This window comes from Pinus tabuliformis, chromosome 2_2 (genome assembly GCF_031772625.1).
Source record: "Pinus tabuliformis cultivar Carrire ecotype Pingquan chromosome 2_2, CPIR1, whole genome shotgun sequence".
NCBI lineage: Eukaryota > Viridiplantae > Streptophyta > Pinopsida > Pinales > Pinaceae > Pinus > Pinus tabuliformis.
Window position 1 is genome coordinate 233,408,197 of NC_142300.1, and position 27,862 is coordinate 233,436,058.

At 38.7% G+C, this 27,862-nt stretch overlaps 1 protein-coding gene across 1 annotated transcript; it reads right to left on the reverse strand.

The window, feature by feature from the left end:
* Positions 1–6,604: 6,604 nt before the first annotated feature.
* Positions 6,605–13,927, reverse strand: LOC149192170 (uncharacterized). The gene is made up of 4 exons (XM_089406860.1): positions 13,843–13,927; positions 13,466–13,707; positions 12,646–13,237; positions 6,605–6,819 (listed from the first exon to the last, which is right to left on the reverse strand). The coding sequence occupies exons 1-4, from the start codon at positions 13,925–13,927 to the stop codon at positions 6,605–6,607; spliced, it is 1,134 nt and encodes a 377-aa protein (XP_089262986.1).
* Positions 13,928–27,862: the final 13,935 nt, after the last annotated feature.

Sequence of the window (27,862 nt, forward strand, 5' to 3'; positions counted from 1 at the left end):
GTTGGTCGACGATCGTAATCCCTCCTTGAAAAGGGAATGCGATCTTCCTAAAATAAGTCGACACAACAGCTGCCATGGCGTAGATCCACGGTCTTCCTAGTAGGATGTTGTAGTCAAGATTCCCATCAATGACTTCAACATCTATTTCTACTGTTTTTCCCCCCAGTTCAACCTTCAAGTTATTAAGGATACCGCACGGGGTATAAGTCCTTCCGTCGAATGCTTTCAATGTCGTCGAAGATCGCGACAAGGTCGGAGACCCTAAAGTTTTCCAGCAACTCATCGACATAATACATGTAGATGCTCCCTCATCAATAATTGTTCTATGAATAGTTTTGTTGAGGGCTTTCACTTGGATAAGGAAAGCTAGTTGAGCTGGTAACTGAGGATCGTATCCTTTGTGGTCGAAGGATACAAGATTGCAATCCTTAGGATCAACCCCACCAATAGCCGATAACAAAGCCTGCCTTTGGGATGGACAATTTTGTAGTACTTCAAGAGTCGACATAGCGGATGGCGATTGGGCCAAATCTTCCACTATGTTATAATGCTGCGCCACTCTGGCGCGAGGATTAAACGTCGACTTATGTACTACTCCCTTTGGTGGTTTTATCGTTAATTCAGGAATGATGGGCAGTACAACTTCTGTCGAAGTTGTTGTCGAACTACTTGGTTGATCTTTACCTTTGTCGTTCGACAGCTGCGGATTCTCGTAATCTTTGTTCCTTGTCGAAATCAAAGCATCATTTTGCTGTTTTGAAACCGAAAACATAAGCACTTGCGACGGGGAAGCATTTCCACTATCAACCAGATTTTGACCTGGATTTGGGAATGGATCAGTTAACACAGCTGAGGTTTGCGAACTTTTGAAGAACCTTTTCAGCTCAGCTTTGTATGGACAATCCCTTGTCCAGTGATCCTCATCGCATATCTAACATGGATATTTCCTATTTCTAGGAGGGTTTGAAGAAGTTTTTTCAGGGGATGACTCACCCTGTTTCTTCTTCTTCCCTTTGTTTTGCTTCTTCTTGCTCCCTGGTTGTTTGGTTTCTTTGCCCTTATCTGCTGATCCGGCATTTACTTCCGAAGAAATAATTTCTTCTTTTGCATTTTTATCTGAATTCTTACGGGCTTTCTTAGACGAAGCCTTTGTCGATTTCGCGTTTGTCGTGCCAATCACACCATCGCTGGCATGAGAGTCACTATTTGATTTAGGAGGAGGAGGAATTGAGAATTCCGGTCTAGGTGCGTCAGGTATTTTGTCGTAGAGCATGCCAGACTGATTATAGACTAAGTCTAGATATTGTGCACGAGCAATAACTTGCTCCTCCATTACGACTCCCCCCTTGGCCACATCTTCTGTTATGGCAGGAAGTAACGACTTGATAAACCATTCAGATAATAACTGATCGGGAACGTACGTTTTTACCATCCTACGACAGCGACGCCACTCATGTATATGATCAGATATATGAGTGGCAGTTGTCTGCTTGAAGTTGGTTAAGATTTCTGTTCCCATTTCATACCTTATCGGTAATTGAAAATGGGTTAAGAAAGTCATGGCTAGGGAGTTGAAATTGTCGAACGAGGCTCTAGGTAATTCAATATACCATTTAGCCGCTGGACCCGTTAACGTCCTCTGGAAAAGGCGAAGCCTTATCGAATCATCGTTTAGGGTGTTTGATGAACACCACAGATGAAAAGTCATCACATGATTCGATGGGTCTTCACCTGGATTTCCATTAAATTTAGGAATGTCCGATGGAAGTTTGTGAGGGATCGCTGGCCACCAAGGGGCGTAAGCAATTGGATCGTTTGTTAACCGGTGTAAATCGGGTAACTCTAAAGTTGCCATGAATGGTAACTGTTGATTCAGGTTAGGTGAAGCATATCCAGGATACGACGGGATCGCCTGAGCAGTTGGCCTTTGCATACCAGCATAATGCAACTGATGTTGGTATGACTGATACGGTTGGTGGACTTGACCACTGTAAAGCGGTTGGTTTTGACCATTTTGAATATACGGTTGTCCACTGTTCGCAAAGATCTACTGCTCAGAACCTTGGTACACTTGCTGGAATTGTGGTTGTTGGTATTTCACCAGCCATGGTTGTGAAGCCATGTTCTGTTGTGCTATACTAACCGTTGGACCAAGGTGTGGGGTAATTGTACCCGTTTGGACCTGTGTCGCCCCACCAGTTGGCGATTGTGGTTGTGTCATAGGGTCAAGGGGCTGTTGCATTACAACCTGAGAAATCTGAGGTTGACATACAACAGGAAACATTTGAACTTGCGACACTGTCACAATGGTCGGTGTGGTCGGGATGTTCGACATAGGTACACACTGTTGCATAGAATATACAACCCTTGGTTGTTGAGGTAGCATAGGTACCCAACCACTTGATGTAACTCCAGTATAACCTGAATACTTTTGTGAACTCCCGTATGGATACCCTCCCAGAGAGGGTAATGAAAGGGCATACTGCCCCCCATACGGTAGCAATCCGGAACTCAAGGGGATTGTTTGTCCTTGGGGACTGGATTGCCCAAATTGACCTCCAAAGGGATCAATCTGGTGAGTTTCAACATAAGAGTTGCCGGATATTACTCCGGAGGAACAAACTGGAACAGACCACACTGTCGAAATAGTCCCTGGGTGGACTCCTTCTAGCGGTTGTGAGCTAGTTGGGACAGATGGTACGCCGGCAAACATTGTCGGAGTGACGGCAGGGGCTTCTGCTGTCGCTGTGTCATTCGACACAGTCCTAGATTTTGACGGTTGTTCAGACATTTTGAGTCTATCCAATAGATTGCCTAGCGATTCTACAGGAACTTCCACTGGTGATGGACTAACTTCTGATGCCGAAAGAAATAGAGTGACCCCGACCCCAAAATGAGTTGGAGTGCTTGCTTGCGGATATTCTACAATTTCCTCTATCGCAATCAAACCAGGTGGAAGCGGAAGACCGTCAGGTCCGTAAAATGTTTCTGGTGTTGAAGAAGGGGTTGAATCGACAGCAACAGTTGTCTGAGGAGCAAGACTCTCTGAACCGGTTACAGATGGAACTGGTTCAGTAACGCAAGTATTTGCTCTCAGACTAGGATCAGTGTTATTGTCCCTCTGTGGCTGTTGAACTTCTTCTGTAGAGGCAGGGTTTCCAGAAATGTTTGGAGTAACCGGAATCTCAGATGTCGTTGGAACACCTGTTCTAACTTTGATAGGAGATTTCGAACCGGTTAAACGAGTTCGCTTTGTCCGTACTGTTTTCGATTCCGGAGACAAAGACGGTTGACTCGTAAGCCTCCGTGAATGACGGGGTTTCAATTGACTTTCTTCCATGATTGCAGATTACTCGATCAACCAAAATACAAAAGGGGAAAATGTGTTTCCGAATTAAATGAATTTTTTAGACGCTTTTAGACACAACTTGCTTTTTCAGTTTTAAAGAGTCGAGAAAAAGCTAAAGATGACTCTAGTCTCCTTCGATGTTTTAACGAGCCCGAAGTGACAAATGCTCGGATGGACTTTTTCCGTTATAGAGTCTGAAAAAGGCCAAAAGGAACTGCTCTGGAGTTCTAGGCAGAGGGTGTACCAAACTTTTCGCAAAACCGCAGAATACTTTTTAGGGTACGGGCGGTCGATCTTCCTGAATGCTGTGTTCAGTGCATTGCGATCAGTAGGGCGGCCGACACGGCTTCCTAAGGATAAAGGTTTTATGCCTATAGGGGTCTCCCAATATATACGCGACGGTACGTGGGAGCACAATCCGTACTGGCGCTGTCGTCCCTCAGGAGGAATCACCCACCATCAACGATATCGACAGTCACCAGGCTTTACGACGCCAGAACACGTCTCTAGCCTAGACCTCTATGTTGTGCGTTATGTTGCAAAGCGTTGTTAAGTTCATTCAATTTATTTTAGGTTGATCTTTTTAGAAGTTTGCCTTTCAAGGTTCACCACGAGATGTATGATACAATTCCAAAATGCAGTCTAAAGATGATAAGCAAGTTTTATATCTTTTCAACTTTGAAAATCCTAGCTACTAAGGGAAAAGAAAGACACCATCTTTTCTCAAAGAGCAATCAGCACACTCTAATGCACTTTTCCTAAATCAAACATGCAAACTATCAAAATGCAAATGCACAATGCAGGTGTTTGTTTTCCGCTTTCTTAGTATTGATGCCTACAAAGAAAGCTTTTTGTACAACTTTGAATTTGCTTTTAAATGACAAATACAAACAAGTTCACTTTTTCGAAATCAGAGAGGGTAGAAGAGATTACAACACTTAACGATTTTCGAAATGAATACTTGTTTCGACACTTAAAAGAGACAAACTCAAACCAATAAGCAAAAGCAAATGTATAATCAACTGTAAACAGCCAATGAACTCTCTCCTAAGATCACAATCAACAGATCTGAATCAAGGGCTACAGGATGATTATTTCACTCATGCAAAGGAAAACTGCGAATGACGCCACAAACATTTAAAAAACACTCACAGTCTTTTTGTACAAAAGGAGGCGGAATTTAAGCAGAGAAAAGGAGTTATCAGACTGGTACCTATGTTGGTTACAGGCTGCAAAAATCAGAGATCAAAACAAGGCAAAAAAGAGCAGAGAACCCCAGCTGCACAAGGGCAAACTAGTTCAGTGCAACCTCAACACAGGGGTTTTGACATTCAGCGCAGGTAGCCTTCACGGGACCTGCGTTGAAATGTAGAATCCCTTCACTGGGTCTACGCTGAAGGAGAAACTCTCGTTTCTCACTGGGTTCTGGGTCACAGATTGCTATTTAATCCACTGTTTCAGGCCAAATAAAAGCAACAAGCAAGGTGTAATCAAAGGGATGCTTTGAGGGAGTACTAAGATCTATCACAAAGGATCATCAAATAATTTTTGAGTCCATTTTTTAGATCATAGACAAGTCCAGTGATTGGATCAAAGCAGCAACTGTCTACTTTGCATCCGGGAATAGCAGATGCAGTTCGATTGTTGTTGTCGAGTCTATGAAACAAACAATGATAGAAACACAAATAAAATGACTAAACAGATCTCTCCCCAGCGGAGTCGCCAATTTGTTGTGGGGAAAAATGCCTATGCAGGACGATCTTATCCACCTAAGGTGTGACAATGCCTTAGCAACAAACAGAGACAGCTATTCTAGTATTCTTCCTTTATGAATCAAGAATGAAGAGAGATAGATGGACTAACCGGTGTCTTCCGTTTGTCCCTCGATCTGGTCTCTCTTCTCTTGGAGAGTTCCCAGCTACTTGCCTTCTCGCTCGCCCAACTTCAAGAGGTTTCTGCAAGATCACAAGAAGAGAACACTACACAAGACATGGATTCATATTCATAACTAGTTCAGGATTAGAAATAAACTAAACATACTAATGCAATCATACATCAAAGATACATCAGTATATAGGAGAAACCAAGATAGCTTTATTGATGAATAACAAGGTTCAGGAAGAGATACAACCCAGAGGTCTCCAATCCAGCATCTCCTTCCCAGCAAATGGAATTCCTATCTTCACCCCCTTCAAAGCATTAAGCACCCAATGATTCCAATCTCAAACCAACAGCAATTCTTTGCAATAACAAAATTCCAGCCTCTAGATCTCATGGAGGAGAGATCCATATATAGATGTTTGGAGAGAGGATGAGTCAGCTTGAGATCTGACTAGTGTCCTCTCCCTCTGTCAGTTCTTGATTCCACTTAGAGGTTCTTGCTTCCACTTGGAGATTTGGAACCTCTTACTCATCACCAGTCGAATTCCCTGAGGCAAGTGTCATTTTGGAAGCTTCCTGGGTTTTGACACCTTGAGAAATGAACTTGCCACATGTCCACTCTCGTTCAGCGCAGGTAGCCAATGTTCCCTTTGACATTCAATGCAGGTAGCCAGTGTTGGCTTTGACATTCAGCGCAAACAGCTAGTGTAGCCACTGAAATGATCCTGAATTGACTTGTTTTTGAGCAATTTCTGGTGGAGAACTTCTGTGAATTGTTGTGGTTTGTTAGCCTTGTTCCTCTAGGGGTAGGAACAACATGTTTAGGGACTTTGGATCCCTTAGATTATGGACATTTCATGCTCAATGCTGTAAGGCACAAAAATGTCTATAACAAACTCACCAAACCTTGGTATATAGTTAAAACCCTCCGCCATATAAACCCATGTTCCCCACCTTTATTAACCCATTATTTATATTAATTAATCACTTTTCACTCTAATTAAATCCCAGGCCCTGCCAACCACATCCGAACTTCGTCTGTGCAACTTCACCACGCGATAGCCCTTTAATCTCCCACCTCCAGATCCAATGGCACATATCCGTATCATGTAGTTTCATCATCCAATAGTTAACGGTCCAAAAGCACGCGAGATTCGCGGTTTTTGCCAAGCATTGTTTGGCTACATGGTGGCACCAAGTTTTATCACGTGCTCACGAAAAATAGTGCCATCCACCCGAAAGCGGTGAAATATGGCAAAAAACCGCCTCCCCGTGTAAAATAAAAACTACCCACCATTCATTTGCAAACTATCATGCCAAAATGTAACTGTTGTTGGTTAAAAGGCCAAGAAAGCCCCATTTTACTCTTTTCACTCATTTTTGTTGCAAACCCGTGTTAACCAATTCTGAAACCTTGAACCTTTGCGCAACCAATTTAGCCAACTTTTGAAACCAGAAGATGCTGCAGACACCAAGTTGAAGTAGCGAATACATAATTGAAGCCTCAGAAACCCCATCTACTACCACATAACCCTGTCTGTGCACCAAATCGTCAATTTCCAGGTATTCTTGAAAGAACCAAAACGACCCTGTAATTTAAGTTATACACAGTAATTATTAAAGGGTTAATTAATTGAATTAACTAAAGAACCTTCCTATACTAAAGAAAACCTTACTGTGCATCCAAAAGCCCTTTCCTACAGACTATAATTACCATACCCACTATTCTAGAGCTTCTAACTTTACTCCTAAAGCCAAAGAAAAGGTAATTTAGTTGAATAAATCAAATTATGGCTTCCTAAAGCTCTTTGGATGTAAGACCCCTACAAACCCCTCACTTGGATATTGACCACCACCCATTAGCCGACAGAGAGTTTCAAATTAAATACACTGCTTCCCCTAGCCACCTACTAAAACTCCACTGTTGGAGTAAAGATAATTTCCTGAACCAAAATGATGACATTCACCTATGGGAATCAAACTTTCCCAAATAATTGTTCCCACAGGTGCACCTATTCCCAGAAATCATCCACTTATGCCAAGCTTTCTATGTCCCCAGTCAAAGAGCCATAATCACTCCTGACCAACAGGTTTTATCCACCATTACTACAGAGTCAATAAACCAAATGTTGCAGATCTAGCCAGGCCCAAATGAGACCCCACTTTCCATTGAATCTTTACTTGAACTCTACATAAAGCTAGACCTTCCCAAGAAAGCTCAGATCTTTCAGACTTTCATCATAGAGGAGTCTCATACTCCTACAGATAGTCCTCCATATGCTACCATGCTCTCTTGTATTCTAGGATGCACCACTGATGAGCATGTGGATGAAGTTATCCTTGCTTTCCTTTCTATTTTTTGCCCAGGAAAGCCTCCTGCTACAGTTTACAACTTTGCTCAATTCTTGGTAGACAGAATCCATGAACAGTTTATTAGATTGCCAAATGAGAGAGTATTCAAGTACTCATCAGTATTGTTTCACATGTTTCTATATTTTTAGTTAGATAAGTTTCTAGTGAGCATCCAAAAGTTAGACACTAAGGGAAATCCAAGATCTGTCATCTTTTGGACACCATTGATCCCAAGATATTCCACTATTTTTAATTATAAAGAGTTCATTGATTCATTTGTTCATCCAGTTATAAGCAAGAAGACACCAGGTGAAATGATTTATTCCACCATGACTAACAAATAAATGACTATGCAGAAACTTCAAAGCTCACTGGACAACATCACAGCACAGTATAAGCTAGAAAAGGCATCCTCATAGGCCAAGGATAACAAAATCAAGTCACTGGAAGACTTGGTGATTGAGATTGGATATAATCCAAGTGACATCAAGGCAGCAAAAAAACTGATAAAGAAGAAAAATGAGGATATTGTTGCTTTGAAGAAACAACTAAAGTTGCCTCCTTTAGAACATCCACAGACCAAGGAGGTCCTAGAGAGCCAAACCCAGCAGGAGGAAATGATGGATCTCATTCTTCAACTGAATGCTCAGATGAAAGAAATGGAGAATGAATTGGACAGTTTAATACAGTTGAAACAAGCTAGCCTTGAGACAGCCACTGCCACTGCTATTCCCACAGTAACTACAGTAGTTCCATCAACCTTGGTAGCTTCATTGGCTCCAACAGCTCCACTAGCTACAGCACTTCCAACTACAACAACAACTGAATCAGCAACAAGTTCAACAACAACAGCAGCTCAGACAAGTGATGAGGCAAGTAAACTAGTCAAAGCCATGGAGGACATGTCCATTCAGACCACTAAAATAAACAGACTTAAAGAACAAATAAGGAATCTGGAGGATGAGAAGAAACTGGCTCAGATTATGCAGAAAAATGAAGTACAAAAGTCAAACAGGTTGACTGAGAGGATAAAGAGCTTGGAAAAAGAATTAACACTGAAGGAGCCACTTGCCCAAGCGAAAGAACAGCTATGGGCCAATATCATTGACTCTGTCAATGATATTTGGCAATCTATACAATTCATCTTTGAACAAAATGATTTAGTCAAAGAGGCTACTGAAGCAATTCAAAGAGATATGCCAGAAGAAGCCTCAATAATAATCAAATTCCTTAACTCTGAAAATAAATATGAATTGTAGGAGCTCAACATAGCTGACAAGATTGGAACTATACTAGAGGTGAAGAAAGTGCTCACCAAGAGGAACTTAATGATGTATCTAGAGGACAAATTCCAAACATGTAACAACCCAGATTTTAAAATATACAAATAATTATATCAATTATGCGATTTATAATCAACACACAATTAATTAACTATTTAACATAGAATTTCGGAAATATGAGCAGAAACAATTTACCTGTGGCGATGATATTCCTTACTTGTGATTTCGGAGTTGAACACTATTTGAATCCTGCTAACCGCAACAAAGTTTTGGGGACGACTCTCCACCCAACCGTAGGCTCAGTTGCACAAAATCTTTCTACAACTGGCCACCCCCGAGCCCTCAATCAACATACTACTGCTAGGGAATCCTTTGTCTCACAACACTTTTCTCCCAAGAGAATGGATGATGGAATCATGGAATGATCTCTCATCTTCCTTACCATCTATTAAATAGAGCAAACATTGGAAGGGGAACTGCATGCACACACTCCATGTGTCAACATGCAACTTTTATTTCTTTATTTTAAGTTTAACTTAATTTAGTAATTCTCTTAATATAATTCTTTCTTATTTTATTCATTTTTACTTTTTGATAACTTTACTTATTTTTACTATTTTTATAGTTCTCTTAATTTAACTCTTTTTTATTTTATTTTACTTTTTGTTAACTTTAATTATTTTTACTATTTTTACAGTTTATTTTTATCTATATTTATTTAGAACTCTAGTATTGTTATTTATTATTTTATTTATTTATTATTATTATATTTTCTTCATTATTTATTATTTATTTACTATTATTATTTTTTCTTTATTGTTTATGATTTATTTTCTTATATTTTAATATTATATTTTAATATTATATTTTCCTCTGGAAAAATCCATAAATATTGCATTAATGAGCAAAAAATTTACATGAGAGTGTCTATTTGCCAGTATTATCAGTTTTGCTGTTAAGTCGCATTACCACGCAGGGTATGCTCAGCTGTTACAGTGTTCTGTACATCTTTTTCAAAATATCAAAAAACATTTCAGTATGAGTCTATATTATATCTGTTAGATAAAAGCAGTTTCTAATGAGCTATTTGCTGACCCAAGGTTGGGTATCCTGGGTCTATATACGGTCGATGAAAAAACTTGTGTTCCTGCTGATCTTTCACCTCTGTAATCTCCCAGATGCCTCTGTCCATCAGCGCTGCCTCCTTGGATAATTTGTCGGCACCCTTGTTGTGTTTCCTGTAGATGTGAGAGATAGGAATATTGTTAAAAGCTGATTTGAGAGTCAGTGCTTCATGTAATATAATGCTGAGTGAGTGCATGTGACAAGTAGCTGTGCCATTTATCCAATTTATGATGATCTGTGAGTCCCCAAATATATTGATGCTAGTGCAGTGGTGCCTCAATGCAAAGTGAAGTAAGTGGCGGAGAGTGATGAGTTCTACGTAGTTATTGGTTCCAGATCCCAGTCCAGCCTTGATTCTGTAGAGGTGATTTTCAGAAATATGAAGGATGATGCCTCCTCCACAACTTTGCAGGTTTGTTGCCCCATCGAAAAAAGCCCTAGGCGTACCAGGGTCGATGGGAGGAGGAGGGGTAGGTTGGCGAGATGAGGGAGGGGGTGGGTCGGGTAGTTCCCTCAGGGCAGCTACAATACTAGCCTCGAGCAGTGGCCATTGTATGGGCTTGTTGTCAAATATCACTCTGTTTCTAGTTTTCCAAATAGCCCAGTTTACAATAATGGGAAGATTAATGGTTTTTGAACCTCTGTTATTCTTTTCCAAAACAGTCCAAGCGTTAATGATATCAGTACCAGCCCAATCACCCACGTAGTTAATGAATGGCTTGAGGTTTTTCCACAGGTTCAATGTCGAACTGCAGTTAAGGAAGATGTGATCTGAAGATTCCGAGTCTGCCTTACATAATACGCACCACGAGGGGCCATGCTGGGCTCTTTTCATGAGCTGGTCCCCAGTTGGAATTTTGTTCCGCAGTATGCACCAATTGAAGAGCTTTGCTCGAGGGGAGGCGGTTTGTTTCCAGATACTCTGCCACCAATTTGCAATTGCCTCGGGTTTTTTATGAGCAATGAGCTGTATGTAACCATCCTTGGGTGTGTATACTCCGTGTTCTGCCTGGTTCCATACAAGTTCATCCGGGCCCTCTGTAATTCTAATGTGAGCTTCTGTTAAGGCATCTCTGTATTCTTCCCATGCTGTGTGCCATCTTCCATGGAGATTTAGTTGGCGCGCTGATTTCCAAGCTTGATGGAAGATATTTGATTGGTCCTGGTCCGCAATCTGTGAGATTACTTTAATGTTCCGAGCTGAGAGATGTGCGACCAGATCTGGTGGTAGGGTATGTCTTCCCCCACTCTCTGTCCAGGGGTCAAGTCCTATCCTTGCATTGTTCCCATCTTTGATACGTCAGACCAAGTTATCTCTAATGAGAGGCATGGAATGTAAGAGGGCCTTCCAAATCGAAGATATTCCAGTTTTATTCCACTCCGGGAGTCTTACCCAGTCGTAGATGCTGAGAGGCCATATGTATTTGTGGAATGTAATGCTGGTCCATAAGCTTTGAGACGTCAGTAGGGCCCAACCCATTTTTCCTGCTAATGCTTTTGCGAAGATAGGGAGCTCCTTCAACCCCCAACCTCCCCATTTCTTAGGTAAGGCAATCTTGTTCCAGCCGATCCAGGCAAAGATGCGCTTGTCTTGGTTGCCTGCCCATAAGTATCTATTGCACAGCTGCTGTAGTTTAGCCAGTATGTTCCGGGGTATCCAAGCCAATGCCATCCAGAACACTGGGGTGGCTTCGAGTACATATTTTATCAGTGTTAGTCTTCCAGCCCTGGAGAGATATCTGTGGCTCCAGCATGATAACCTTTTCTCTATCTTCGATACTAGCCATACCCAATCAGCTATCTTTTGATGTGTCAGCTTTAGCCAATATCCCAGATATTTAAGGCCTCTGTCAAGTGGCTGGGTGGTATAAGGAAAAGCCTGTCTAGCCACAAGTGCTTCATTTGTTGTGGTTCCCACCAAGGTGATAGTGGACTTTGATCTGTTCACTTCCATTTCCGTTGCTTTTGAGAAGAGCTCTAAGATGCGAGTGAAGGAAGTAGTGTCCTATACGCTACCATCCAATAAAATTAAGACATCATCTACAAATAGAAGGTGAGTAAGGAAGCATACATCAGTGATTTTGAGGCCTCTGATAGACCCCTCCCTTTTTGCCGAGATGATAAGCCTGCTTAGAGCTTCTATGACCAAGAGAAATAGAAGTGGCGAGAGGGGGCAGCCCTGTCTCAGCCCTCTTTTGGAGTGAAAGAAATGTGAGGCTGATCCATTGATCAAGATGCTGAAAGTGGGAGAGGTGATGCACGCCATGATCCAATCGATTAAGGCATGGGGAAAGCCGATGTGAATGAGGATCATTTTTATATAAAGCCAGCTTACGCGGTCAAATGCCTTGGATAGATCAATCTTCAGCAGGATACACTTGAGATGTTTAGTCCAAATGGAGTGGATTGCCTCTTGTGCCGAGCCAATGGCTTCATGGATCTGCCTGTTTTCCAGAAATGCAAATTGTTGAGGTGAGATGTGTCTGGAGAGAATGGGATTGATTCTATTGGCAATGATCTTGGAAATTATCTTATAGAGAACATTGCGGAGGGATATGGGGCGAAAATCATCAAATGAGGATGGGTTGTCTGATTTAGGGATGAGGGCAATGAAAGTGGTATTAATAGCATTGTAGAGACAACCCGAGATCCTACTTTCCTCAACAACCTTTAAGATATCTCCTCCCAGAAGTTCAAAGAAAGCAATGTAGAACTCTATCGTCCAGCCATCCGGCCCCGGGCTCTTTTCCTTTTGAAACCATTTGATAGTACTTTCCAGTTCTGCCATAGTGACGGGGGCTTCAAGATCTTCAGAATCCTCCTCCTCTACAAATCTGGGGAAGTGAGAGGCCACATTGATGATTTCTGCCAGATTTGTGCCTGCAGGGTTCTTGTATAGGCCTCTGAAGTGAGAAGTACCCAGATGAGAGAGCTTGTTAAAGGAGTCCGCCAGGCCTCCCTCAGGGAGAGGGAGGTTCCATATGGTGTTTGCCACTTTCCTTCCTTTGGCAAAATTATGGAAGAATCTGGTATTCTCATCTCCAGCTTTAAGCCAAGTAGCTCTGCTACGAAGCCTGGTAGCTTCCTCCCTACCCTTAAGAATATTATTCTTCTGATTTTCCAGCTCCACGAGGCGGGCCTTGTCATCCTGTGTTATGAACCCTAGGTTTCTTTCATCCAGTAGGGCATTCAGGTCTTCTTCTACCTTTATGAGCTGCACATCTTCTCGCTTCTTCTTCTCCCTGGCCTAGTTGATCACAATATGCTTGAGCTCAGTCAGGTTTTTTACAAATCCCCTTGCCATGGAAGACTCTCGGTCTATGGGGTGTGCTCTCCAGTATTCTGTAATCAGATTAGAGAAGCTAGGGTCTTGTAGCCACAGATGATTAAACTTGTAGGGTGCTTTAGGTTTCAGCTGTGGACCCTGGATTTCCATGGCAATTGGGGAGTGGTCAGAGATGCCTCCATTGCTTACCCACTGTTTGTATGAGTGCAGTCGATGGATCAGAGGGCCTTTCATCAGAAATCTATCTAATCTTCGGGCCAGAGCAGCCGATCCTATCCTTCTATTTCTCCATGTAGGGTGAGGCTTCTGTAGTGGGATGTCAATGAGGTCATGCTGCTCCAATAACCGTCTCATGAAATCTGTGATGGGATCAATCTGTGCCGATGATCCCCATGACTCACTGAATCCCAGGGAGAAGTTCAGGTCTCCGCCTATGATGATGTGTTCAAGTGATAATAGGTTACAGCTGAGGAGATGTCTCCAATAATTTTCCCTCTATTGGCAAGGCCCATATATGTTGATAATGCGGAGGGAGAGGCCGAGTTCGATAGAGAATATATCTGCACCCAGGAATCCATGACCTCCCCAAGAGGAGTCAAGTCTGATAGAGCTGGGATTATATCCAAGCGCCAGGCCACCTGATCTGCCCATGGCATCAGAAGCAATGAAGTGCCATTGGGCACCTACTGAGGCTAGGGCTCGAGAAGTAGACTCTGCAGAACCAAGGGTTTCTTGTAGGAGAATGATATCGGGAAGTTCGACCTCAAAAAGTCGTTTGAGGGCTAGCTTTTTTGGGGTGCTAGCCAGGCCCCTACAGTTGAAGGAGATGCACTTCATGGGGGGCCGATCTTTGGGGGTTTTGTTGCTCTAAGGACCCCGTCGATGGTGGCTTGACGCCCAGCTGCTACTTCCGCTCTGGCGTGCCTAATGGCTTTATTGAGATATGATTTGCGACCCCGGGTAGTAAGGAACCCAGGGCCTAGAGGGACAATGCCCAGCCCGGTTAGGGATTCAGAGACCTCCAGATGAGATGAACGAGGGCGGAGGGAGTATGGGTGGGATGGGGTCGAACGGGATGATGATGGCGAGGGGGGCGGAGATGAAAGAGGCAGAGTGGGCGGAGCAGTGGATGGCGACGGAGGGGGAGGGGGGATAACACATTGAACCATAGTGCAAGCAGTCGAAAATTCAAGTGCAGATGAGATATTAGATGATTTAGAGGAAGGAATAGGAGAGATACCCGACACTTGCGCGGCCGCTGCTGCTGCCCGAGCCCTGGTCAGCGGGGGCGAAGGCGGGGCAATCTTTCGCTTGTCCAATTTTGCAGGTTCACCATGGGGTCCCGCGCTGCTTTGTGGCGAACGAGGAATGGAAGGGGGAGCTCCGCTGGAGATAGCAGGTGCCGGCTTTGGAGATCCATCCTGATTGTTGTTCAATGGGCAGTCCATGAACAAATGACCGACTTGGTGACATCGGTTGCACCTGAAGGGAACGCCCTCGTAATCCAGTATCTACATTCTGCTGAAATTTCCCCATCTTAATGTCATCTTTTCTAGTAATCCCTCCCTGGTATCCAGATGGACCAGAATTCTCGCCAGTATTCTTTTGTTGGTCTCCTTGTAGGATCGATCGTGGTCCAAATACGTTCCTAACGCATTCCCAATCTTGACGAATGCTTCCTCAGTCCAGTATTGCAGAGGCAACCCCGGTAACCTCACCCAAAGAGGGCCTGCTCCAATCTGTTCGCGCTCCGGATCAAATAGAGGGCTCCACCTTTTCAATAGCACCGGTGCCATTTCTATGTGCCAGTACAGTATTCGTGTGATCCTCTTTTGAGAAGTGGAGTGAGAACCATCCCCTTGGGAGTTCTTGTACTTCCGGTAATTCAGAGAATAGCGCACCCCAAATTTCTTTCACCCACATTTTTAATCGCTCCGCCGTGAAGGTACGCCCCCGCACATGTCCAACCAAAATTGTTCGAGCCAGTGCCATGGTCTCCTCGAAGTTTGTGGGGTCGCCGAATGATACTGTAACGTCTTTGACAGTTGCTCTGATGCACTTGGATCTCTTCTGCGAGCGCGGAGCGGTCGGATGATCTATGAGAGGGTTTGTGACCCCGACCCCCGGGGAGGGCTTAGCGGGCTGGGCATTGAGGGCCGGCGTGCAGAAGCTACCCGAGGGTCTGATCCCTGCGTCGATCGAGGGTTTATCCGCTGCAGCCCTAGATTCAACAGGGGGTATGGTGTTTTCTGGCGCTACCTGGTGATCAGACGGTGAGATGGTGGATTCTGCTGCTGCCCTAATCTCAACCGGGGCGGAGGGAGGTGCGGTTCGAGGAGGAGATGGCAAATCGAAGGTTAAAGCGTCAGGTGAAAATTGTGAAAGGAGGATGGCGGTACCTGGTGAAAGGGGCGGTGCATCCAGAGCAGGGGATGTAGGCGGAAACGGCAGAGAAACCACAGGAAGGATGTCCTGTGGGGCGGGGATTCCAACAGCTGGTGCGGGAGAATCGATAGGGTTTCTGAAGATGGCGATCCCTTCTAGTGGGTCTGCGGAGTAGTCTACTAGCTCCGTAGCTTCGAGGCCCTCCATTCCGGTCAACCGTAGATACCTCTGTCACTGTCTGCAGCCGGAAACCGAAACCCTGTTCCCTGATCTATGCTATCCGATCCGGCGGTCTCCCGTTTTCCTACGGCTCCTGCAGCTAGGTTACCCGAGGCCCATGCGATCACGACGCGTGAACCCCATCAGCGTCCCCCATATCCTAGTACCCGGTGATTGTATCCCATATTTTAATATTATATTATATTATTTATTATTTATTATTTTTATTATTATTAGGGGACATTACATACTTCCCCTCTTTAAGGAACGTCGTCCCGAAGTTAAGTGGAATTATTTAACATTTTATTTATTTATTTATTTATTTATTACTTCATGTTTGCCCTACACCCTCTGCTGAACTAGTATAATCAGCAGGCATCGAAAGTTTTCACAACACCCGGGAAATCTCAAGGAATCTCTGCCCTTTTTCCCACTTTCGGAATCAAGCATAAGCCTCCCTGGTCTGTATCCTAGTCCAAGGCTGTCCCCAAGGCTCACACCTGACTCAGACCTCATATGCCCCAAGGCAGGCATCTAGTACGGTACTCAATGACTTCGGGTATCTCGAAAGGCTGGCCCACTCCCTCCACAACTACTAAGGTGCACAACCCCAAGCATCGAAGTCCTTACATCCCCACCAGACTTTGGCATCCCAATCCAATACTAGGCACCTAGCCTACAATATTAGGCACTTGGCCTCCTCAAGATGGTCCCATAGCCCCTCAAGAGCTATCCATAAAGAGCTATACAAGACAAAGGAACCACTGGCATATGTAGTGTTGATTGAGTATGTCCCCAGCCCATATGGTGTTACTTATTCTCCCTCGCAGGTATGGGCTCCTACAAGATCATCAAATAAACTGGCCCTCTCAGCCCATTTATGGATTTCCTGTCCATCACCACATCTCAACATACATCCAATGCATTAGCTATAACATCATAGTATCATAGAAAATAATCCACATGGAAGGTCTTGCATGTCATCATGAGAACATAACATCATTGTTATCACAAAATTTTGCATGTCATAAATCTACATACAATTACCACATGCTTCACATCATAATATCCTCCTAAGTTATAACATCAACATTCAACATCAAAGATGTATCATCACATAATAAATGAACCACATGTCAATATACCTCAACATAACATCATAATCCTTATGCATATTATATCCATTATGAGCATACAACAACATTATCATATCAAATTGAATGAATAAGAACCACATGTGCATCATTATCCACATATAATCACATCATGAAACATCATCAATATGAGAATCATCTCAACACTTATCAAATATAGAACAATAATACACTATAAGCATTCTTTTCATGATTCATCAGAAAAATCAATTTCATTTGTTTATGTTAAAAAAAAAGAATACCAATGATGAAATAAGATTATTCAACTAGGTTATCTCATCAATACTATTAGTGTCATGTTTTCATCAAGGTACCAATTACCTTTCAATAATCATTTCCACTTCCTTCCACTAGGAAGTTGGCAATTTTCATAGTAGGTATAATCATTTAAGTACATGTTTAGCCTTCAAATAAACCTCATCATCTTGAAAATTAATCCCTAGTCATGTATTCCCCCTTCCCCAAGGAAATTTAGTGAAATTCATCCTTAAGATATTACTAGACGTACAAATTATAATCATCGATATCAAATTAAAATTCCATGATTGTTATACATATTTTGTTTATCCATTCTAGTACCATTCTACTTAGTGACACACAGTCACTAGGTCATCCTTGTTTAAGTTTGTTATCATGCTTAATCAACTTGCATTATGGTTGGTTGATCCCTAGTAATGTATCCATCATTGTGTAATTATCACTGTACATCCTCAAAAGGATTACTTATCTCATCAGGTTCTCATCTCAATACCACTTGACCTCTCTTCTTTTGTCAATTTATGCATAATTCTTCTTGAAGTTTCATTATAGAATTTCCAACAACATATGTTCGTATGCTTCATGCTCAATGTTTTCTCGTTATTCTACATAGTTTATTTCCTTTTCCATAAGTTTAACAATCGTTGTCCTTCGAACATTTTCTTAGATTAATCACTTGTCATTTCTACAACTTCCAATCTTAATCCTTTTAAATCATATAAGTCATCAGTGTGAATTGTACCAATCATGTTGCTTAACCCACCCATCAATATCCTTAGGAGAACGTGCCAGTAAGAGAGAAAATCCTTCACTTCATCGCATAAGTTGGTCATAGGATTATCACAGTTCAACCTATTACTCCCATGTTATTCACTAGGTATACACCCCAAGGAAGTTTTCTCAGCTTTAATCAACTTCTTCATTCTAAGAATTTCCATATTGTTGTTTTTCAATGGGGAACTTGACTTTACTATCAATGATAGTTGACTGGGTAGGAGATTATTCCTCTCTTGAGAAGGAACACCCTCAAAGTAATACAACCCCATAGATTTTAATTATGAATTCAAACACTATAGCTTAACAGTCCTCTAAATCCATGGTATATAATATTCATCCTTCGATCATCTCTAACTATTCAGTGATCATTACTAGGTTTCCTTTACACAACTCATCCTCGTTCAATCTCAAAGTTTTAAGTTTGTAGGTTCCCTTTCTAGTCTATGGGAGAACTCCCTATAACAACACAACACACCCATTGATATTGATATTCTTTTCAATCGATGTTCATCCTAAGATCATATCCCTCACGACTTCCATTGATTCCATACGTCATTAATGCAAGATCCTCAACCCACGGACAACACTTTCATTAAAATTGTCAAGCCCACCAATCTTAAGGGGTCAACCTTATTCCACAAAGAACAATATCAATCTTAACAATAACATATCGTCATACATGTCACCACAACAACAATTCTCTATAGGTAATTCCAAATAGATGTATTATTTTTCTTCTTCGCCGGTAAACATTTTATGGCCTTTGCATAACAACTGAAACTTGTATAGTTCAATCTAAATGATTTTAAAGCTAAGTAACCAATCGATCTTCATACTTGATATCATGATTCAACTTAGTTTTTTTTTTTTTCTTCCTCTCTTAAAAGCATAACATGGTTGCACCTGAAATTTTATTACTATATCACAATTTGGGTAACATATCTTATAAAAGAATCAATAAAGTGGGTTGTCAAAAGTAATCCACTCAATGCTTATTATTTGAATACATTAAAGGAATATAATTTCTCAATCATACATATGCATGCCCATAATTCAGATATCACTTAATCATTTTAATAACTCTTTTTTTTATCTTATCATTTTAGGTTGATCACTTATTATGAAGGCTATCATTCATTTCACCATTAGAAATATTGTAGGGTTCTCATTTTCCCTTTCTCCATACATAACTTTATTCAATGTTAACATTAGTTACCAATCATAGAAACTTTTCTTCATTTCTTAAAACCTTTGTGGACATACTTATCTTTCCAACTTCTCATTTTAATAATGGGTTTATCCTTCTAGGGATAGCTTCCCACTATATTCATGTCACTAACAATGCATGCAAATGATACCATAACTAAATTTAACTCGAAATTGCAATAAAAAAATTGCAAAATAAATTAATCATCTAATATATTCAACATCACAATCATCTCATGCTACTCATTAAAAGCCATTGTTAGTCATCTAATTGGAAGTTAGTACCTCCAAATCCATTACTAACCTAAATTTAATTGTTTAAACCAACACTACTAGTCATTGAAAATTTCCCATTTATCTACCTATTTTCTTTTAGGTATTATTTATATGTGATTACTATTATATATATAGATATATATGAGTACTAGAAAACAATTTAGTACTTTTTTTTAATAAGATAATTATTTGTTAAGATAGTCTTCGGCAAAATCACATAACCAATCTTTTGTCGACGCGTTTCGAACCAACCAGTGTGGTTCATCGTCAGGACAAGTTGACGAACCAATCTGGCTTAGCTCGATTAAATATAGTGTGCAGAGACTCCAACGGCTAAAATTCTAACGGCTCGATTAGACGTTAGAATTTTAGCCATTGGAGTCTCTGCACACTATATTTAATCGAGCTAAGCCAGATTGGTTCGTCAACTTGTCCTGACGATGAACCACACTAGTTGGTTCGAAACGCGGCGACAAAAGATTGGTTATGTGATTTTGCCGAAGACTATCTTAACAATGTTATGGATCACAGAAGTCTAAATTCCTTACGATAATTATTTAGCAATTAATTTATGCTTTCATAAATTTATCTAAAGTAAAATAATGTCTTAGGGCTCTATATAAACCACTCTTCAGACTAAAATATTATATAACCATCATGGGTCATAAATTTGTGATTTTGTAGGCTTATTATTAAATAATTGTAAAAAAATTATCCATTATAATGCTTATAAATTTCATAACAAACATCCCATTTGGAAATACTTTGACACAAGACAAAATCGCGTATCAATAAAATTTTAAAGAATATGACTAGCCTCATACATAGTACCATAGTGTGTCAATAAAATTTTAAATAATATGACTAATTTGCTACATGAATGTTAATTACAAAATTCCAATCACCCACAAAATCATATTCTAAATCATATTCTAAATTAAGAATATATTCATGCAAAAGCAAAAATAATGCAAGAAAATTGATACACTTCAAACCTTTCCTTTGAAATAATAACCACTATTAAACTTTCAACCTTTCACTTCTGCAATAACCATGATTAAACTTTGACTTATGACTTGTTATCCTTAGACTCCCTTAATTCTTAATATGTTTTAGAATAATTAAACTCATTAAATTAACCCTTACCAACTATAAAACTAACTTGAATTTACTTAAAATTATTCAACCATAATACAACCTTTTCTTTATCATTTATATTTCACTACCACTTTATTTATGGCTTCCAACAACTTTTCATTAATAACTATATCTAAATACCTAAAAAAAATATAATTCAAATCTAGCTTTTAAAAAATAACTCTCATTCAATAAAATTACAATTATATTCAAAAATCAATATATGTAAACACATGTTATTTATTACCATATATATTAATCTTATAACAATTTCCTCCATGCCACTGATTAATTCATAAACAAAATTATTGATATATTATTCTCAGCCATAGATCGTTCACAAGATTATTGATTTTACGTTCACAACGGTTTTGCTTCGGTTTTTGGAAAACCTGCAGTCAAGGCATTTGGATTTCTTTTCCGGCCTCTAAAATGGTTACAAGGCAAATGAGCCCTTGGCCTCGCAATTCAATTCGTCTGGTTAAGACCACAATCTTTCTTCTGTAAGAAGTGGCCTCCCCCTAATCTTGGCGGTTTTCCAGTTTTCAAGATTCCGGCCTGTTCGCAATTTAGGGTTTGAGCGGCTCTACATTTGAAAATTGCTTTTGTTTTTGCTAGTGGTTTCGTGTCTATCAAAAGCTCGAGCTTTGGAGAATGCCTCTGTCGGGCAGCTTTGGAACGGTTGTTTGGAAGGAAGCGGTATTCCGGGGTTTCTGGTTTCTTCAGAGCTGGGGGACAGTAGTCTGGGCTTTCAAGACATGAATACTAATTATTTTGTTTAATTTTTTTTTAATATATATATTGAGAATTATTAAGAATTCTAAGAATATATATACTAATAAAATAAATATAAAAAATTTAGAAATTTTTGGTTGTCTTGAACACTTATACATAACTATGGCTCAAGTATTATAATATATTTAGAACATGCATGGATGTAATGATATTAAAATATCATGTAGGTAATTCTATTATAATATATTTTGAACATGCATGGATGTGTAATGATATTAAGATATACAGTTAACAGTATTATAATATATGTTGAATATGCATGGATGTAATCATATTAAGATTATAATGCATGTAATAAGTATCTACGGTTTATATATATATATTTTAATTATAATTATAATAGTAGGTTTAAGAGCAAGATGTATATATAATTTCATGCAAACTAGAAGTGTCTCAATTTATTTTTAATAATAAAGAAAGTTTATTTATTTTTTGAAATAAATGTTATTTATTCAATAATTTACGAAAATTAAAGTATATTTTCTTTTTTCCAATTTATTTATTAAATTTTTCTCTATCATTACAAATCAAGTTTTTGTTTTTGTTTTTGTTATTGTCTTTTTTTTAATCTAGAGATTATATAGAGTCGAAATCCGTTCTGATACCATATGTAACAACCCCAATTTTAAAATATACAAATAATTACATCAATTATGCGATTTATAATCAACACACGATTAATTAACTATTTAACATAGAATTTCAGAAATATGAGCAAAAACAATTTACTTGTGACGGTGATATTCCTTACTTGTGATTTCGGAGTTGAACACTATTTGAATCTTGTTAACCGCAACAAAGTTTTGGGGACGACTCTCCACCCAACCGTAGACTCAGTTGCATAAAATCTTTCTACAACTGACCACCTGCGAGCCCTCAATCAACGTACTACCGCCAGGGAATCCTTTGTCTCACAACACTTTTCTCCCAAGAGAATGAACGATGAAATCATGGAATGATCTTCCTCACCATTTATTAAATAAAGCAAACATTGGAAGAGGAACCGCATGCACACACTCCATGTGTCAACTGCAACTTTTATTTCTGTATTTTAAGTTTAACTTAATTTAGTAATTCTCCTAATATAATTCTTTCTTATTTTATTCATTTTTACTTTTTGATAACTTTACTTATTTTTACTATTTTTATAGTTCTCTTAATTTAACTCATTTTTATTTTATTTTACTTTTTGTTAACTTTACTTATTTTTACAGCTTATTTTTTTTTTTATTGATTTAGAACTCTAGTATTGTTATTTATTGTTTTATTTATTTATTATTATTATGTTTTCTTCATTATTTATTATTTATTTACTATTATTATTATGTTTTCTTTATTGTTTATTATGTATTTTCTTATATTTTAATATTATATTATTTATTTATTATTTATTATTTTTATTATTACTAGGGGACATTACAAAACCATTGAGTTGGCTATAGGCAGGTTCATGGTTAAATTTGATGTTATGAAGCAGAAAGGTCTGCCAAATCCCTTGGTAATAAATGACAAGTTAATGCCACATGAAGACTATAACAGGAGAGAAGTGGCAAGAGATCAAACCAATAATTCTTCTATGAAATGGATGCCTACAGGAAAGGTTTTGTACCAAACTTTTGAGAACCTCTTTTACCTCCAGCATGAGGTAAAACACATTTTTGTAAATAAGCCCACCTTTGCAAAATACACAGAAGCAGATGAAGTCTATAGAAGAATGGTAAATATTAAATTACCAGACACAGAGACTTGGGAAAAGTTAAATGATTTACTGTGAAAATGCAATGTAAAAGTGAATATAGAGCAGTAAAAGAAAAAAGCAGCAGTTTAGCCTAGTCAAAGAGTATCAGTTAAAAGGAAAAGTGAAAGAACAATCAGCGTGGAAGACAAACAGCAAATGAGAAAAGGCTGCAAAAGATCTGACAACAGAGCCAAATAAACAGGGACAGCTTGCAGCAGTTGAATATCTGTCTCTATCTTCTTGCATGAAGATATTTCTTTTTCCTAGAATAATTCCCAAAATAGTTTGGTATATTTTGTAATACATTTTTGTATAAATACTTCATAATTCGAAGTATAGAGGGTGGATTGCTAAACATTTCTATAGTTGTATTGATATGAAACCTAAGGGTTCATTGTACCATTTTTTCAAGTCAGCAAACTCGACTGATTAATAAAGACATTGCATTACAGGATTCATGTATTGGGCCACTTCAGTGAAGTATTTTCTATTTGTCAAATTGTTATCTTCTTAAGTGTTTCATATACTTGCATGTTATCTAAATTGAATGAAATAACTCAAAAATTATTACAGAATTTGTTTAAGTACATTATGTTTTGAACAGTTAATCATTTTAATGTTTTCTTCTGATATCCAGAGTAGGGAATCTTTCATTGCTCCCTAGTTTTGATTGACCCCTACCATTTCCCTCATTATCCGGTTTGAGAAACCCTTAATTGCTCCTTGACCTCAATTGAAAACCACTTCACCATTTAGCCTAAAAGATATGAATTTACTCAGCTACCTTGCCCTGTAAACATTATCTTTAGAACTTGATTCAGTCATGTTTTCTTGACATTTGACCCCATAACCCAATGGTAAAGGACATCCCTCTACCCATCTAAGTCAATGGTTCCACCACCAAATCAAAATCAAAACTCAATCAAAGACTAAATAACTAGCCTAAAATCAATTAACTAAACAAAGTTAAATCATAAAAAGGGAGCCCTCTTTGAGCATTAGGAAGGCTAGGTCCTAATCTTGAAAGTAGGTTTGTGGTTACCTCTATTATTTCTTTCATAACAACACTAGGGAAATTTTAGAGTGATATCATATTGGCGACCATACTGGGTACTAGTACTCAATTTAATAAAACTTTAAGGAAATCTTAAATATCATCTTTTGCACCTTAATTTCATTTTAAAGTTGTTAAAAAGTTTTCATAAAAAAAATTTTAAAATTAAAATTATGGCTTCGAAAAGAACACACTATACCAGGGCACATCCAGATCCAAACCCTGCTACAATAGTTGATGATCCTGACAAAATTTTAAGAAAACCAAAAAAGGTAGAAACTCAAGGAAGTAGTAGTTAGTTAATTAAAGCAAATTCACTCCCTAAGGAGTTATCAAGTTTAGAGGATATTCAATTTGATCTATCATTTGAGCTTTCTTTGTTTAGAACCAAATCTGAAAATTCAATTCATGATAATGTAATAGACCACAATTTTATTCAATTTATTGAGTCAAAGAAGGGTCCTATACATCTAGATTTAGATCAACATGTTTTTGATACTTTTGATAAACTAGAAGCTTTAACCTCAACGTTGATAAGGCACATAGACGAAGCCTATCTTCAACAATCAGTTGAATTAACTGCCTTCACTGCTGCTATCCCTGAAATTTCTACAAAGTCTTCAAAAATTGTAAATACAGCTTAATTTACTACCACCTCACTTATAATATCCACCACAGTTCATTCCCCTAAACTAGTTATTCCTCAACTTCCTCTTCAACCAAACATCTCAAGTTCATCTAGTTTATCTACAGCCATCTCAAGTTCTTCTCCAAGCACCACTACTTTACCCCCAGTCAAACCAAAATCTCAGCCATGGTAGACAGATATGCACCTTTGGTCTTACCAGCTCAACTACATGCCATGCCCCAAGATTACCAAAGTAAAATCTTTCTGTTTGATGCTACTAGTTAGTATATTGCCCAATAGCATGTGAATAAAATGACTGATTACTTTGAGTTACATGAGATTGATGAGTCTGATGTGAAAATGAGGTTATTTTCCGAAACACTGATAGGGGATGTAAAAAAATGGTTTAAAGCTTTACTTGCTAATCATATTGTTAATTTAGCTACTTTTCATAGATTGTTTACTGATAGATGGGAAAGAAAGAAAAACCCTTTACAAATATTGTCTGAATATGAAAACATTAGAAGAGCTCCTAATGAATCTGTCCAGGAATATTGTACTAGGTTCAACGGTATCTATAATGCAATCCCTGCTAATATCAAACCTTCACCAAACTTAGCACTAATCAAATTTCCTGATGGTTTTGACATTGATATGTATTACCAATTGAGAGAAAGAAACCATGTAACATTGGAACAAATACAAAGTAATGTTGTTAGTGTAGAAGCAAATTTATTAGCTAAGAAACCTAGGATGAGAAATGAGAAAAGAGTAATCATTAAAGAGGAACCATCCACTTCAGATGGTAAGATAGATAGTTTAGCTAAAAGTGTAGAAAGGATAATGGATAGATTAGAAAATATGGAAATAAAATCTCAGTGGGAAAATCAACAAACACCCCCAATAAGAAACCCCAACTTTAGGAAAAATCCTAATACTAGAAAAACAAGAGATGTTGTACCAAATCAACAGATTAGACCACCTTTCCAGGAAAATTATGCTGAAGGTTCACAAAACTATGAAGAAGAGGAGGACACCTAGATAAACCTACTAGGGATTAAAAACAAAGATGTTGTTTTTCTTACTCATGAAGAACAGGAATTGTACATGTTACAACAATTACAATTAGAATCTGGAGAGTCCTTTGACTACAAACAAGGCTATGAATCTGCTATCTATGAGGTTCACAAACAGTATAACCTTAAAAGCAAAAAGAATACAGAAGTCCCCACTAAGAAGTCAGTCCAAACCCAAACTAAAAAAATATCAGAAGCTCCTATGACCAAAGTTCTACAAATTCTCCCTAGAGGAACTCAGGAGAGTTCCAGCCGAAAATTTGTAGATATAACTTCAGCTGAAACTTAAATTGCAACTATTAGTCAAACTATTCCAAACAAGAAAATTCAAAACAAAACTGCTGGTACACAAACTAAGTTGCCAGGTGCTGATAAAGAAGATAAAAGTACACAGACCACAATTACTAAGGAAGATCTCATACAAACAGGAAAAACTCTATTTCCATTCAACATAAAGACTGAGATAGCCAAGTTGAAAATATCAGTTCCTTTGACAAAGATAGTGAAAAATGAATCATACAAAGTACAAATCACTGAAGCACTAAACATAGGTGAAGGAGAAGGTGTTGTAAACCTTAATGATGATCAACCTGAGTTATTATTTGGTCTAGAAGTATATGGCAAGCATCAACAAGGGGGTATCCCTCCATTCTACATTAGCTTAAATGTTCATGATAAAATCTTACACAATGCTATGCTAGATTCAGGGGAATCCCATAACCTAATGCCTAAAGCAATCATGGAGAGATTAAATTTAGATATCACTAGGTCATACAAGGACCTATTTTCCTCTAATTCTAGTCAATTCAAATGCCTTGGCCTGATTAAATATTTGTGTGTGACTCTAGTCCAGTGCCCAACAAAGATTATTGTTATGGACATAGCAGTTGTTGATATCCCACCTAAGTATGGAATGTTATTATCTTTCTCATGGGGAGAAAAATTGCAGGGATCTCTACAGTTAGACATGTCATATGCCACCATCTCTGTATTTGGTCAGCAAACAAATCTTTACAGAGAAACATTAATGAAATACATGGTAAGTAGTTCAGAAAAACCACAAAATTACCCTATATACTCCATGCATTCTGATATGGACTCATTTATCTTGTATAATTCAGACAATGGCAAAAATGAGATCGCAATTGTAGAAGAAAAATACAAAGCACCTGATAGTGAAAACATATTTCATGAGTCTCTATGGCATTTAGATTTTGATGGCTTTGTAAATATATTAGGAGCATGTGCCGGAGTTTGGATTCACAACATGGAAAATAATCATTTTGAAGGTCATGCTTTTAGATTAAACTTTAAATGCACAAACAATATGGCAGAGTATGAAGCTTCAATCTTAGGACTACAAATTGTAAGAAAACCTATAGCCAAGAGAGTTTCTATCATGGGAGACTTGGAATTGATCATAAAACAAATTAAAGGAGAATACTCTGTGAATAATCCCAGACTTAACCAATATAGAGAGACTATTCTAGATCTGATTAAGGAACTTCTTGAAACTGATTTTGCTGCTATTCCTAGGAAACAGAACATGCAAGCTCATAGTTTGGCTACTTTTGCTAGCACTTGCAAATTACCTTTTCATCCCAACAACCAGTACACAGCAGAAGTAAGACACAAACCTATTATACCTGATAATCTAAAATATTGGCAGATTTTTTTCACAAGATTCTCAAATCTATGATTTCATGAATGTTGAAGGAGTTTCAAAACTGTAACATAGATACTGATGGTACAATAAATAACATCATAAATAGTGAGATAGATATAAATGCTTTAGATGTAGATAAACCCACTAAATTTACGAAAGTAGAAATAGATAACTTAGAAAAAGTAGAAATAGAAGAAATAATCAATGATGATCCAGA

Coding starts and splice junctions, on each gene's coding strand:
- LOC149192170 (XM_089406860.1), bottom strand. CDS start 13,927: ATGGGCAGATCAGGTGGCCTGGCGCTTGGATATAATCCCAGCTCTATC. Junction 13,708..13,842: donor GGGAGGTCATGGATTCCTGG/GTGCAGATATAT, acceptor ACATCATCATAG/GCGGAGACCTGAACTTCTCC. Junction 13,238..13,465: donor TGCACTCATACAAACAGTGG/GTAAGCAATGGA, acceptor GTGATCAACTAG/GCCAGGGAGAAGAAGAAGCG.